A 16,428-nucleotide genomic window follows, 5' to 3' on the forward strand; every position below is an offset into this window, starting at 1 on the left:
TTGTTGGTCACGCAGCCAATCGCACACTGACAATGGCTCTTTGAATGGTTGCGAAACATTTTTGCAGGCTCGCAAAACCAATGAGCTCACTCGAGCTCTCGGTCATTCTGATCCTGTTAATTAATTCCCATATCGCTCTAATATTGGTCATATTTTCCTCTCTAGCTCGTCACATATTCGAAGTAACTCAAGGAAACAAATATAGGACCAGTGGAACCCGGTTATACCGTTTTACATTCTAGTCTCAGCTTCGATTGGAGTGCAGGCATTGCTTTTTCCCAGCCAATCAATCCCTGTTTTGTAGCTCGCTTTCATTTCGGCCAAAAATTCCTCGTTATCGCTGCACTCATGTACACTCTTATGCATGACGCTGGAGAGTTCGGCGCGTGCAAAGAGCAGACGAAGGCGGTGGTGTAACATTGTACTGTAGGAATTACGGTTGCAACTAATTGCCGGAAACCCGGCAACAAAAGTTTGAAGGTTTCAATGACGAATAAAGGCTCGGTGGTGATTCTTATCCGATTGCGCGTGACCTGGTTTATCGGGCCTTTATCCTGCTTTACCACGTTCTCGGATTAAGGGGACAGTTGTGGTCTCAGTAGAATGACTCCTGATATCTCCTTTTTTTCGTTGCTTGCCTTAGAGAGTTGTCCTTTCTAGAATTGCTACTTCTGACCAAAATGTCACTGCAATTGAACCGTCTTTCAATTCAGTCCCCTTTGTTGCGCCTACCAGGCAGATATTGCGATATTATGAGCTCGAGATAGCTCAGTGGTTAAGGCGCCAGCCCACGACACGGAGGGTACGTGGTTCGAACCCAACCTCAGCATCTCGATTGCTCCTGTCTAGACTTGGGCAATCTGGCAGTATCCCAGCCGTCGTGCCTCTTTCCGTTGGTATGGTAGCTAGGCCCTGAAAAGGTACTACAGCTGAACGATGAATGATGTGATACTATGTGGATGTTTTGGAATAATTTTCCAAAATATTCGCCTTAGATAAAGTTCATCCGTTTTATTGTAGCGCAATGTGATTGCCACCCCGCCACGATATCATACGATCACACTTTTATTGTCCCGACTTGCTGTTTTACTGTGAATTCTTACAGTCTATTCAACTTCAGCTTGTCTCCCTTCCTTGCGAATATCTGTCTGGGGTGTCAGGTTACCACGACGACGAAGAATTTTCACAAATTGGACACAGAACCGCTCGATAGTTTCAGTTTTTCCGGAAGAAATGAACACAACTTAGTCGGATTGGAGATATTAAGTGATATCTATTTTTCTACAACAACCAGGCATCTCCGCCTTAGTGGTGAAATCGATTTGTAGACAGCCTTTAAATAGGAAATTTCGTTTATCATCTAAGGAGTTGTATATGGTTCTCATGCGAAAGAAGTAGCTTAGTAGTCTTGAAACAGCAGTTTATTCTCTGTGCTATTGCAAGTTTTAATGACGCAGTGGTATTCCTTAATTTCATCCAATCAATTCATCGAGTACCACTCAATCGTTTCCATGTTACCCATCGAATTACATTCGTTTGATCGCTATTGGACTTGGTCAAACCTCCCTGTGTTACCAAAGACTTCACCGTTAACTCCGATCAGTCATGACCAGCCTCTTATTCGCGTCTCAGTTTATCGCGTTCTCATTCAGATCTATAATTGTACTCGCCGACTATAGCGAAACAACTGTTCGCAGTACTACATGTTTTGACCAAATGTGTACATCTTTATTGTTGTTTTTCTACCGGTTCATCCGTGTTCCTTCCTCACGCAGATCGAACTTGTACTATCCGTACACTTGGATCAGCAATCTTCTGATCAGATCGCAGGTAATCCAATGACCACGTCTACCACCTCGGCAGTTTCGACGACAGTTGGATCTGTGGATATTAGTCGCTTGGATTTGAACAGCCTGATGGGCCGGAGACGTGTGGGCCCATTCAATCTGGCATCTGCTGCCTCGATTGCCACCCCCTCATTCAGGCCTGATTCCGTGGCAGGAACTCCGGCATCCGGCGGTTCCGGTGTTGTTGGAGCGGGCGATGTGAAGACGCCCGGTGTGGAGCTGTTCAGTTTCTCTAACACGTCGCACTTTCTCAGTGTGAACTCGTATATGCGCGAACATCGACTGTTCGTAAGTTCCACTTGTGGGACGAATTTGATCACTAGTTACACCCCATTTATTATTTGACTGAAATGGTGGTCTTCGAGAGTCACATCGTATGACGAAGAACTTGCTGTCTATGTCATTTTAATTAGTATTCTGATGCTACAAAACACCTCAAAGAAATATCATTTTGAACGGAAGCCACTCACTTGGAGTCCACAGCAAGTTTCCGTTAGACACGTAGCAGTATACGATCCTTGCCCTTCGAAGTCATCATCATCATTGTCAGCTGTAATAACTGCGTACTTGTCGTACAGTGGTTGTAGCTGCTACAGTTTCGTTCACCGATGATTCGGGGAGGTGGGGTAGGTAGCTGCGCATTGGAGGCAGGAGTTGATAAATAAGTGCATAAGTACAGCACTGTAAGTGGACTGTTCAGGGTGCTATGCATTGAAGGCAATAGCTTGGATGCATGAGCGCCATTGAGGGCGCGACTGGGCCATGTCTGACAATGTCTCTAACCATTGATATGGCCTGTCTCAGGGTCCCCATCCAGGAAGACGGCAATGACCAGCGCAGCTGAGTTTGCTGGTAATGGCTCTTATACTTCGCTGCCAAGTCATTGACCGCCTCTGACTCTCTTCCACCCTTCACGAAAAGAGGCCTTCGAAGTGGCCACAGTAATCCGCTCAGCAGCGGGGACAGCTCTTCTGAGAGAGTTGTCGCTCCTTGTGAAGGGATTTCACATGTTATCACTGTTTCACTGTTATTGTTTCTCTGTTATCATACCTCTTCAGTTGAACTGGTTTCCCCTTGAACATGCCTATCTCAACTGATTCTATATTTTAAAGGTGACTCGTGCAGTATAGTAAAAGTTACACACATGTCGTGTGTCATGCGTTTCCACAAGCCCGATGGATCAAAATCAACTCAAGCTAGTCCTGATCGAAGATCCTGGTTGAGATTATAGCAAAGTTGGAAAGCCCTTCAATTCCAACTTTCATCGCTTTTTGTGTCTTAAATTAGGCTAGTGTGCAGTGTTCAAATGATTTTTGGTCATTTCATTTTGCTTTCCTCATTCCCGTTCATTATTCAGAACGAAACAGATGTGAGTACCTCACCGAACGACCCGTCGGCCAGTGAGGCCTCTTACCCGTTGGTGTGCCGACCCTCCTATGACAATATTACGAGCGTGTACAGACAGGTGATGGAGTTTGTGGCGGCTGCTGAGAACGAGATGAATATAGTGGAAAATCATGCGGAGAAGTGAGTGTCTGCCTCTTTTCGTTTATTGTTTTGGGCTCACAGCGTTCACACTCCCGGTGGGGTCCGTATGTGGTATTCTCCGAGAACCATTGAATGCGCTTCATCAATCATCTAGCTAGAACGAACTCTGGAGTGTACAGCAGTCAATAGTTCTCGCGGTCCATTGTTAAAAGCTTTTTCCAACGTCTTGAAATTTTCTTTTCAAATGTTGGTAACCAATTTCTGGCCCATGATGATGTTGAAGTGTTGCTCATCATTATCCAGCGTTTTCTTTCCAACTGGTATTTCCCGCACGAGTTCTAACCGTTCGGAGCCGTCCGTGATGAACGCCTTTCTGTACACGAGGTAGCATATCTCACTGTAGTTGGCAGTCAATGCGTCTCTTGTCTGCTCCTAACTAGCTAGAGTTAGTCTTGGGTTTATTATGCGTGCTGCTTACTGAAGAACCCTGGTTCGAATCTATCCATTTCTTCCTATCCGGTTTAGGAAACTTGTTTTGGTTCGGTTTATATGGCAGCTGTGTATTGCTAGTACGGCTTGATGTTGTATTCCAGGACTCTGCCTTTTAGAGTCAACCCAGAAGTGATGACTCTATAACCGAACAATAGAGCCTGAAATTCTTGACCGGTAATTTCGGTTGCGTTGGGAAATTTTTTCTATCCCCGTCGCAAGTTAGAGCGCGAAATTACTGACCAGAGAGTCCGTGTTTCGAACCTGACCTCTGCCTCTCGACTTCCCCTGTCTAGGCTTGGTTAATCTGGCTTTATCCCAGTCATCGTGCCTCTTTCTGGTGACGTGGAATTTAGGCACCGAAAAAGTGCTACAGCTGGCCAATCTTATTGGCAGTATTGCGATCCCTATGTTGGTCCTTGGCGTCCTGTTCTACCCATCATGTTATATCATAAAACACGGTAGCTTTAGGCAACCTCCTATGGATTCTTTGACTTGGTCGGGATACTTTACTTCAATCACTCAGATAGTGACTAACCTCAGACTACAACAATACTAACAACAACAATAGCTATCGTTCTTTTGAAAAGTGTAAACGGCGTTCAAGAGGGATCGTCAGGTGAACCGAACCGGAAGAACTAGGTCCTAAGCTGAACCCAAATCCATATAGGTCTCCCCATCGGCCTAACAGTTGGCCACCCACCCTAACACACAAAATCCCCTGATCGACACCTAACAGAGATTTGGCTCGACTTAGCTGATCAGTTCTCTTTCCTCGTAACCTAGTCACTTGGCCTGACGAAACCTTTGTGTCAAAAGTAAAACGTTTTCCAGCAATAAAGCTAGCGATTATTCCCCAAACTTTTCCGAAAAAACGATAATTTCTTAATCAGTTACAAAGTTAAACAATAGTTATAATTGTAATGACGACTGCGAAAATGTTATTCGTAACTGCAATTGTTAGATTCCGAGGTGACTAAGATTGGGCGCTTGCAGCAATTCACCAGGGTGTAGGTGTAACGGTGGTACTACTGACGGGAAGGCATGCGAGTAGTATGTGTTGTTCGTGGAATTTAGCTTTGCCTCTTTTGAAAAGGGGAGATCTGTTGCGGAATTTGTGGAGTCGCTTTGTAACATTTGCTTGGATTTGAGCGAGGAATGATTGGGGTCAATGAATCTCCAGGACAGTTCAAGAAGACGCGTTCAGTTCCTCCACACTCAGCTGGCCATTTGCTCGTGCCAACCGCAACTGGGCACCGAGCGCCGGCTGCACACCTTCGACGAACTGGTCCGACAGCAACTGGTGGCGCGACACTCCGTCCAGCACCGGTAAAGTGCGATCCAACGACTGCTGCAGGCCGGCGAAGAACACGGTCGGGTTAGATCCGGGTGCCATCCTGGCCGCCTTGAACCGCCCTTTAGCCTCCTGGCGGTCGGCCGGTGTGTCGAACTCCTCTGCAAGGACTTCCTTCGCGGCGGCCCAGTCCATCTTCTGAGGGCCTCTTCTGGCCGTATCCAGGGCCGCCTTCGCTCGGCCCCTGAGGGTTTTCAGCGCCGCCAACTTACTCCGGTCGGTCTCCAGTCCGGCAGCCTCCGCAACCTCCCCAAAGTCCTCCAGGAAGTTCCGAACATCCCCATCGTTAAAGGGTTGCGGCCACGGAATCTTTATCCTCATTCTGGTCACGGCACCAAATGAAAGGAAGGGGGCCTTCGCTGCGGAGTTATTTATTAGGAAATGTCAACTGACTGGTTACAGACCATTGGACAGGGAAGCAAAACTCTAATTTGCATCTTACAAAAACTGGACATCCATCTTCTCCTGAACGCGTCTTCTTGAAATTTCCTGGAGATTCATTGACTCCCATCATTTCTCGCTCAAATCCAAGCAAATGTTACAAAGCGACTCCACAAATTCCGCAGGAGATCTCCCCTTTTCAAGAGACGCAAATTGAATTAACAAGAGCAAAACATACTACTTGCGTGCCTCCCCATCAGTAGCATCACCGTTACGTAGGTAATTCAGGTAAGATGTAGTGAAACACCTTTAGACAATCAAGACAGCTACGTCGTAGGTTCGCATTCGTGCACTGGTGTCGGAAACTGAGCCCTATGGGAAGGGACTTCGTATACCAGCAGGACGCACTGATGGTCACCATTTGGAGTCAAGGCATCATTTGTCAGATCGGAAAAGTCGAAGAAGAGCGACTTGAAAACACCTGCCTGTGGGTGACCGGAATAATAATAATGGTAATGATTCAGGTGCAGTACCTTTCCGGTGCCACTCGAAGGAAGTACGGAGGCCGAGATACCGCTAGGTTTCTCAAGCCTAGATAGGAGCAGCCGAGATGCAGGGGTTGGGTTCGTCGGACCACGGGCCTTCCGGTCGGTAAGTTCGTGCGTTAATCACTGAGCCATCACGAGGTCGTTGTTTTAAATAGGCGTGCAGAGAACAAAGAAGTTAACTTCGTCGGCTGATCGGCCATATGGGAATGGTGCAAAAGGCCGAATTTTCTCATAGGGTGATCAAGGGGTTGGGAAGTGACTATGCGTTCGAGCAGCGTTGAAGCAATTATACCTGAGCATCTTATCAGGATTGACCTAGCAACTATTGCTAACCTGACTCAGCACAAACCCAAATCAACAGACAAGCGTTGGTTTGGTGGACTGGATAGGAAGTGATGATATGCTAATTGATAAGATCTATGATGTCCTGCAGCGTATTCAACAGTGTGTACGGACCGACGCCAAGGAGCGCGAAAATCTCACGGAACTCTGTTTAGATGCAGTTACTTTCTCTTCACACCACCTGTTCTTTGATGAATTTTTGCCAGCTAGGGTCCTGAATGGAGGACAACAGTAGTTAGACCTGATGAACCCTGTCTGCTTGTCTGGTGAACCTGATTCATTACTGGTTTACACGCCACTTCGCTGCGAATTTGCCATCTCCTGTCTACGGAACTCAAGATAGCTCCGACGATAGGTCCGTGGTTGGAATCCAGCTTTGGCGTGTAGACTGCTGCTGTCTAGGTTTGGGCAATCTTGTAGCTTAGTCCTCGTGCTTCCTCTAGGTGACATAGCAGCTATCGATCGAAAGAATGTTAAAGCTGAACAGTCAGTCTTCATGCTGCATGCTACGACGATACATGAGACCCAGTCTCCCAAGTCAGAATACCAGCAAGTGTCCGAGTGGGAAGTAAGGTTGAGTTGGATTTTGGACCTAGGCCTTCCCCGATGTGTCTCAAGGAAGCTAAACCGATACGAAGCTGCCCAGAGTCTTCGTCGACCTTATCGGCGAGTAGTCTTTGAAGTTTAAATACATTCCGAGTGCACCTCTTTTTTCGTCGTTGAACAGTCTGCTTGCCGGTAGTTGGAAACCCTGCAAGACGTGGTACACAACGGATCGCAGTGGCACAAATGCTGTCATTTCCTAGTCGGATTGTCTAGCCAAAGTTTGCCTGCCGTGGTGCGCTGGGCTTGTGTCGGGTTAGGTTCTTAACCGTCTTACTCCGACCTAATGCTCAGATTTGTCCACTTTAGTGCTGCGCAAAGCTTTATTCACCGTATTCTTAATCTTTTTCTTCGATCACGTAGAGCTTCTTCTCACTTAGTCTTTCTATCTCCCTTTTTTCACTGTTCACCACGGCTTTCTTCCCTCGTGGTTGTATGGCAACTAAGCGCCAGTGTGTATTACCGTTGCATTGCTGTTAGTGATGATGATGACGGCCAAAGTCTGCTTGGGGTACACTTTTTTGGAGAGTTGAGTAAGATTCGAGTTGCAAGACGTGCAACGTGACGCTGCAACTAGCTAAATCTAAGATGGGAGCTGACTTTCCCTTGGCAGCTTTTTCGTGCACAATACTGAGTGTTTTTGTAGTTCGTTTTTTTTGCTTAGGATTACGGTATCGCTGATACTAAGATGAATGAATTGGGGATGGCGATAGATGAGTTTTGAAAAAAGGGAAACCAAAGCAAGAAAGGATCAAGGACTGGCATTAACAGGTGCTGTTTGGGGATCCCAGTGACTCAAGCAGCTTATGTTGAAGCAACAACTGATGTCTGTGTTTAAAATCAAGAAGGCGCATTCTACATGAGTTGTGCTGTGTTTATATCAGGAGACCAACTCAGTCGAAGAGTAACGAAAGAAGTTGTTCTCAAAGCGATCATTTGTGGAAGCCCATGTCTATTCTGGATGTTTGCACTTTGTATTGTAATGATGGGCCACCATCCTAGGAAGCTCGTTCCCTATGGTGGCCTGCCTTCAGAAAAGAGTTGCTTTGTTCGGGTTGCGACTGCAAACGTTGAATGATCCCGCTGTTCTGCTTGCTGTCGGTTTCTATCTCATTTTTTTCATCATTAGGCGGAGCGTTAATAGCTGGTAACCCCTCGAAAGTCCGTAACATCCACGTCTCGATTCATGCTTCACGATGTTACTTTGTGCGTCTAAAGTGATGCGGTCATGCTACATTTAAGCAATTCGCGATGCGCGTTAAAGTTGTTTCAGTGAAACAAATCTCACCTTCAGGTGAAATCAGTTCATTCAGTCATTCATTGGTTTCAGCTGTGAATTCAATAAGAAAAACAATCTACCTCTGTCCTCGGTGAAAATGAAGCAAAACATCACACGAGGAGAATGAAACGCGAGTGAAGATTCGTGTCAGATAGCCTTGGGGTTAAGGTGACATTTTCGTAGTGACATGAACCTGGCATTCCGTTAATTTAACAGTGAACATAATACTCATAACTGGCTTCACTTCAAAACGGAACTTATTTTCATGGCATAGGGACTCTGCGTGAAGCCCTTGTGTTGCAAACGTCAACCTTTCAAACGAAACACGCAGCATGACCTCCTGGTTAGATTATTTCGAAGTTGAAATCGTTACTTTGTTTGCCACTAGTATAAGAATAGCTGACCAAACTAGACACAGGGAGTTACACTTCAACATTGACTAAGGTTTTCTCGAACACGCTTGGACCCCGGATTTGCCGCTATCTAGTTATCCCAAAACCACTGCGGATACTGTTTTGCAAAGCGAGCAGTGACATTCGTCAAAACCCTCGCCTTTCGGAAATTCTGTAGACAAAAACCCATGTGTAGTTGTCATTCTAACAAATGTCCCTCTGCATAAGGCAATGCCTCCACATACCTAGTCACGACATGGATTCATCGATTCTTTAGTTAGCCATGGTACCAACTTCCGCTACCTTTCAAGATCAAGTTCTCGTCACTCATATTTACTTGAATTATTTGTTAACCCCCTTTTTCTTTTCAGCACCAGTCCCACATCAGTCAAGCGTCTCTCACTTCTACGGATGTACCTCATGAACTTCATCGACACAACTTTCTTGCCCGGGGCGCTGGGTGCATTACGTCGGAAACTACAACGAAGCCTCTCAGGTGAGCTATAATAAACTGGGGATAGTGCCTTTTGCTGCAGCTCAGTTCCTCAGGCAAGTCACCCCGTCAACCAATGCGATATATTCCAGCAATTATTGTTACCGTCCGTTTGTTGGACGGTCCTGTTGTCCTCTCAGGAGAAAAAGTAGTTTGATCCATCCCACACACCTTCAACCAATGTCGCTTAGTCAGAATCAACTTGCAGCTCTGATGAGGGTTATTCACAGGGTTTTATGGTTGCAATAAATATGGCCCTCTAGTTTCATCTGATTGATAAGTGGTGAGTCAGTAATCAAACGTTTGTGGCTGAGTTGTGTTTATCTTGACGTACTTTGGAAGCGGCTACCAACTGACCCCTATCCTACTGCGAGGTAAACATCTGTAGGTTATTTTTGTGTTCACAGTGATAGCATAGATGGATGCAGCCCCTAGCTGTGTCTAAACGACTGTATGGAATGTGCTGGTAAAGCGTCACAACAGAGGTTGCGTTTCATCGACTGCGAACTAATGCTATCGTGCTGGGGTTTTATTTACACTAATTAAATAGATCCCCGTCGCCAATGTCAGTAGATGCAAGTTCTGTTGGTCACTGTTGATAGCAGTTTAACTTGATTGCATTTGCTCACCGAACAGCACGCGTTATTAGTGTTGTCTGAGACCTCTCTCACTAGTTTTGTTTAACTGTTTACAGTCGTCCTTGAATTTCTTTTTTGAGTGGTTGGCTCGGATGGATGATGCCCTAAGGCTGCTTCGTTATTGCGATGATACTTTGCCACCAGGGACCCTTTCTTCTATCGGTCCTTCCCGAAAGAGGCGATTCTGTATTGACTGCGAGCCGATGGTAATAATCCACTATGGAGATCGTCGTATTCCCCACCAGTGAGAATTTTCCTGCGCCACAGCTTTATCGATTAGGCGCCATGGGCCTAAACGGTAAACAGGAAAAACTGACAGTATTTCGGTGGATTTTCTGATAGACGGTCGGGAACTGCTATCCTAGAAACAAGAACAGAGGCATTTTGCTTACACATCCAGGTAAATTAAAGTCACAATCGACACCTAAGTCACCCTATATTCTGCCATCAAACAATACGTGATCTGCAAAACACCCAATAAGTTCCATGGACTCCCACCTGAAAAGGCACTCGAGTCACCATGTGACAAGATGATGATGACGACTACGTACAATTGAAGTATGCGTGGTGCCTGTTCAAGTGCGATTCGATCAGTCCGCTGACNATATAGCTTCTGCTAGTTCCAAAAATCCTTTGGAAAATCTTGGAACAGTCATTCTTATAGTTTCTTGTATCGTTTTGGAGAATCTGGGGAGACTTCGGTTTGAAGGAGACAACCTGGGTAGTCCTGGCAAGTGACCCGTTTTGTGTTGATTACGATCGGTGGTTCAGGCTTGTCTTTGCAGGATCTCCCATCGGATTTGTGAAAAAGCCAATAGTGTGCACTTGAGTACTCAGGTATAATCAGCTGTCCTATCAACTCCATTGATGATTCAAAAAATCAATGCATTTCTTGATCACCTTACCCACAGATGTGGTCACCGGTCGCTGGTGATCCGGTGAAAGATGAAACTGGTAATCAGAAAGATACACGACTGATTCTGCTACATCCACCTACTGAATTCCAATCAGTCCGCGGTGGGTTATTTTCTAGGGGCGATTACATTTTGAGTCTGATGAGCTACCTCTTTTTAAGTAAATTACGGTAGTTTGGATACAGTGTACGTTGTCAATGTGGTTCACTGAATCCGCTGAATTGAAACGTTTTCTACTGAGGATCACCAACCTACCAGCATGTTATTCGAAACTGACGATGCTTGCCATCGACCCAAGACATTTTTTCGTCACAACCATCGGCTAAACAACGCTCATACCGTTTTTCATTATCACTCTTCCCGTTTTCTTCGTAGCACCGGACTCCCTTAACTCGGTGGTTTCTCAACAAGTTGAACGTGAACTCGGTTTAAATCGTCCCATCCTAATGGTGAGTTGGTTGTATCTAATTTATCCCTGCTTCATTCCATCTTCTGATTTCCGTACCCTGCGGGGACACTAAACTTGGCCACTCTGGTTTGTGTGTGCGTGTGCGTGTAAACGAACGCATGCGTGCTTTGCAGTTACACTGATTTGACTTGCGTTGGTATTGTGTTCACTGAGCCCGATATCTACACAATTTGAGCTATCAACATTTCCCTCGTCAGTTCGTTGTTTACCAACCCATGAGATTTAATTATGCAGTAAATTCAACCAGAAAACCTGACCAGTTCGATTGTATACTTATGCACGGCTATGATAGAAATCAAGGATCATCGTCTGGCTGTCTCATCCTTATTGATTCGAGTTCCACAGGCTCCGAACATTCTATCCTTTATTTGTGGTGGCTGATCAGTAGTATTCTTGTGGGCTTTTGCCTGAGTACCGTTTATATCACAGGCCAGTCCCCCCAGTTATTTAACTGGTATCTGGTTTGAATCCACACATACTAAGTACTGACAATCTCAGGTAAGATCAAACGGCCGTTCGATTTCCGCTTTTCGGTACGGCTAGCGAAATGAAATTTACACTGGAATTTGACCAGTTGTTGTTTTGAGTGATTTTGTGAATTTCGGGTCCACGTGAAAAAACTACCCTTGACCTTGAGCTCAGCGGTTAAGGCGCGAACTTACTAACTGGACGGTCCTTGGTTCGAACCCAACCTCAGCACCTCGACTACTCCTGTCTGGGCTGGAGCAATCTGGCAGTATCTCACTCCTAGTGTCTTCTCTGCGGGGCGTGGCATCTAGGCCATGAAAGAGTACTGCAGCTAAATGAATGTATTATATTATATTTTTGCTCGTGTCCTTCCTCCTCCTGTCTGTTGTAACAAAGCATCGAAGTTACCGATCCGATGTCTGTTGTACCACGGTGCAGCAATCCCAAGGTTGACATGACCGCCCACGGAGCTGTTTTCCCTGTTAACTTCCGTCTCAGCCTACTTTCTTCGCTTCCATGGAAACGATTCCCGGTGTTTCTTTGATCTTCTCTTCATGGCGTTTCTATTGCTGTGTACCGTTTCAGACAGCCCTATGTGTGGACGAGTGCCTGGTCGAAATCAAACGCATGTTTCTCGCGTTGCCAGACTATAGTGATGGTGTCATGAAGATTGGAACAAGCCTTTTAAACGAATTTATTGGTGCCATGTGGCGGGTTTACCGAAGTGAGTTGTTTGCAAATACGAGGGTCTTTTTCCATTAGCGCCGTTAGAGCTAAGTTCCCGTAACACGTTAAGTTCTCACGGTGGCGTTCAACTTGTGTGATGAGACTGCGATGACCAAACTGAAGTCTGTTGCTTGGGTTCGAATAAACCGCTCTGACCGAGTTACTGGGTTAGATGAAATTCCTTGTCTTTTCTAGACTATTTTGGCCCCAAGAACGCAGAATAAACACTAGTAGGGTCGGAAGCGATATCCTTTTGTGTTCAAAACGTACACAGTGATTTTACGTCCATTGTGTAGCAAAAAACATGGATTTAAAAAGAGAATCGGAAGACCGCAAATGGTTGTTACCATCCATTGCTAATACATACGCTGTTCTCCTCTCCCACCAGAAGCAGTGCGTTTCGGGATTTCATTGGTTGTTCCACATGACTGTGTTTTTCGAAATCATTTTTCTGTTGTGTATTATTTTTAGCGACAAGTGGCAAGTGTTGTCAACTTGTCAAGAGCAAACGTCCTACGGGCTTGTCTCAAGCAATTCTCGGCACTATCGGCTGACTCCCACCAGAAGCAGTGCGTTTCGGGATTTCATTGGTTGTTCCACATGACTGTGTTTTTCGAAATCATTTTTCTGTTGTGTATTATCTTTAGCGACAAGTGGCAAGTGTTGTCAACTTGTCAAGAGCAAACGTCCTACGGGCTTGTCTCAAGCAATTCTTGGCACTATCGACTGACTCCGATCTTGTTGCTTTTACCGAAAAAAAAACAATCCCCTATTCTGAATATCAGCTCAACCGAAGCTGTGGGCATCCTTTACACTGCATACTTGTCTGAATGACGTATAGAAAGATTTATTTGTTGAAAGTCACTGATCATTCGATCCATCTAGATCGCATTATTGGAAAGTGAAATGATGTGTCATAGCCGTACACGGTTTGTGCATCCAGTTGACAGCTCAGCTCCTGCACGTAATACATGCATTGCGGACACGGGACAAGTTACAAGGTCACACTCAGCTCATATCCTGTGGCCCGGTTGTCTGATATTGTGTGCATTACGTACATGCAGTGAGGACTTACCACCCTGACACTTGAGGTGACGATTAAGCTCGGTTTATGCATCCAACTAAGCAAAGCTTGGCAGCTTCAGGCGTTGTGGGACTGAAGCGACGATACCACTGTGTCCACCTCCCTGAGTAAGGCCAATGTCACATGGACCCAGATATTCAGTCAGCCGCTATATGGGAAGCGAAACAGGCTCTTATGTGATGTTTACCCATTTCATGCTTGCGACAGTGAATTTACAGCCTACAGCAAAGCAGACGTAATGGGCTCGCTTGGCCCATTTCTTCAGATCTGGTTACTGTCCTTACCTGTGTCACTGTTTCGCTTTGAATTATTGGTTGGCTGCTGTTTTGCCTGAGCGTTTGCAGGTGCGACATGATAGTCTCGAAGTCTCGATCGAAGTGTGCGGCTATTTCGGACACTAACCACGAAGCATCTATGGTCTTCCGCGTGTTTTATAAAGCCTATACATTCTTTTCCGTATCTGGAAGTCCGTCAGTAGGCACTACATTACAAGCCCCAAATGGGGGTCTCATTGATACTATAGGGCTCTCTTTGCACATTAGGTTCGCCTTGTTGTCACAGGCCCCGTACCTGTGTTCAGAATTGTTCACCATTTCTACATTATCCAGGTCTCAGCGAGGTCGACAAGTCAGGGACCACGGTACCCAGCTCTGACTGGGCTCAGGATAATGACGTCAGCCGATTCTGGAAGTATGTTTATCTTTTCGAGAATATATCGTTTTGTGCACGCTAACCACTCACCAAACGATATGTGCTGTAGTGCATAGGTTTCTTTCGTGGTACCAGCGGATACTACTGATGAGGCATGCGAGTAGTCTGTGGTTCTCCCAAAGTTCCACGAATGGCTTTCCTCATTATATCGGCACTTTCTGACCAACGGTACACTAAGTAGCTGCCTGACGCGTTCATTCTAACAGCTTGTGCCAGTCGGTCTGATTTAATATCCGATTGGCAGAAACTGGAGACCTGGCACCATTCTTGCCCTAGAGACCGTGGTTCTCGCATGTTCGATCAGCACTCAATCTTATTCTTCAACTTTCATTTATTGAATTCTATTGGTTTCAGTCGGTTATCGTCACAGAAACACTTTCCTGAGCTTCTCCATTTTTGTCTTGCTTGTTTATTCCACTACTTCATCCACATTTTCCTTTCTTTTGGGACAACAGTCATTTGACACGTATTCGGTACCGGTAATATTATTGATTAAACTCATTTTAGGCATCTGAGCGACGCTGTTTCGATCGATCGATTTGTCCTGGATCTGTCCCATTGGTCGGTTTGCATTTAATTAGTTCGACTCTGTCAATTTGAATTCATTCATGTTTTCCCGAACGTTTGAGAAACGGGGTTGACATCTCACACATTTTGCCTTTCTGTTGCGGGAAAAATGTCTTATCAACATTTTCCAAAGCTAGGATCTTGTAACTAGTAGGGGGGGATTTGAAGTTGTGATTTTTACTTCTTGTCTTAAGAAAGTGAGATGTATACAACACCTATTCGTGATTTGTCGATGATGTGCGTTTTGTGAATCCTGGGGGAAATTCGGAACTTGAACTAGTCGGACGGAAGTTCTACGCTACTTTTGACCTGTAGGCTGGTAATAACAGATTGAAAGTGAACAGACAGAAACTTTATGGTTGTAAGCGAACATTGTGAGTAGGCCTAGTCGAGTAAAGAAGTTCAGGGTGTACGGCTGGACCATGACTCTCCGTTACACCATTATACATTGGCGGTATCATCTCGATTGATGACGAAGCCTTAGCAGGCTTCTGTTCGCATTGACACAATATCATCGTTCCTGTTAAGAAAACCGTTTGTAGGCTGCAGCTCGTCCGGTTCTGTTTGTTGTACGGATCGGAAAACTATAAGTGGAGAATGGCGGAAACCGAGGGATTCTTATGCCTTACACCTGTATGATTTGCGTACCGCAAAGTTGAATCAGTCAACAAACTCACGGGCGTTTGACAAAATTCGATCTTGTGGTGAGTTTGTGTGTCCATGTATGCCCTTTTGCAGGATTTCCAATGCGCGCTGGTGAAGTAGCGGAAGTCAGTTATTGTATCGTTAGTTTCTGCTTTGAGTGGGGCCGGGATGGGTCAGTGGTTAGAGCGTTTTTGATGACCGCAGAATTTTGAGTGTCGAAAGTAGAGGCGCAACTACATGGAGCATGAACGTGGGGATGGATTCGAACCGTTGGTTGACCTCTCTGTTACACCGGACTTAACTTCCACTGTCCAAGATAGCGAGGGCGCTAGCCCTTCGTCACACTTATGCACCTTAATTTAGGTTCATATAGCTTTCGCTTGAAAGTCTTCTTTTCATCCTGGCGCACTTATTCTGGTGAGTCCACACTAAAAGGTCTCGAGTTTCACTCTTATTAGGGCTCATCACCAGTGCATATCCAATGGCCATGCCGGGGTTTGGACTCAGCACATCTGGCTTGCTAGGCGAGTGTTTCCACATTTCACCAGTGCACGCTGGACACCCGAGTTTTCTCGCCTGAACAGGTGAGCGTGTTCACACTCTTGTTCATGCACCCGAACTTTACAGCTTACTCGCCCCACTACTGTCTAATGGATTAGCAGCGGAGACCCCCTCACCGACATTAGTGAGACCCGTATGTTAATTCCGCATTGGACCAGATGTTGATGCCACCGGTCAAGAGGCTCTGTTGTAAATTTGTGGAAGGCAAATTACAGTGGTCAGCTGTTCGAGTTCGTCCCCAGCCATGACTTTGCGTTTGTGTTACGTGCACCTAGATTCCTCAGTGCCCATCACACATCCACTTTTGCTTTCCAACAGTCATAATGCCTGGCTCGTGATTTCATCTCCTCATACCATGAACAGCAAGTGTAACGAAAGGTTGCAGTGGTCACCCACCTAGATTTTAGATTCTCAGTGCTGCTGGGCATG

At 45.7% G+C, this 16,428-nt stretch overlaps 1 protein-coding gene across 1 annotated transcript in view; it reads left to right on the forward strand.

Moving 5' to 3' along the window:
* The window catches only part of T265_01775 (hypothetical protein), a gene marked incomplete at both ends in the record, with an annotated part of 55,826 nt that overhangs the window by 16,492 nt on the left and 22,906 nt on the right, over positions 1 to 16,428 (forward strand). The window contains 6 exons of the mRNA XM_009165865.1: positions 1,776 to 2,135; positions 3,205 to 3,374; positions 9,095 to 9,219; positions 11,144 to 11,217; positions 12,291 to 12,429; positions 14,124 to 14,205. Coding sequence (XP_009164129.1) covers positions 1,776 to 2,135; positions 3,205 to 3,374; positions 9,095 to 9,219; positions 11,144 to 11,217; positions 12,291 to 12,429; positions 14,124 to 14,205 — 950 coding nt within the window. The remainder of the gene's footprint in view (positions 1 to 1,775; positions 2,136 to 3,204; positions 3,375 to 9,094; positions 9,220 to 11,143; positions 11,218 to 12,290; positions 12,430 to 14,123; positions 14,206 to 16,428) is intronic.

Source organism: Opisthorchis viverrini, assembly GCF_000715545.1.
Source record: "Opisthorchis viverrini unplaced genomic scaffold opera_v5_19, whole genome shotgun sequence".
Taxonomy (NCBI): Eukaryota; Metazoa; Platyhelminthes; class Trematoda; order Opisthorchiida; family Opisthorchiidae; genus Opisthorchis; species Opisthorchis viverrini.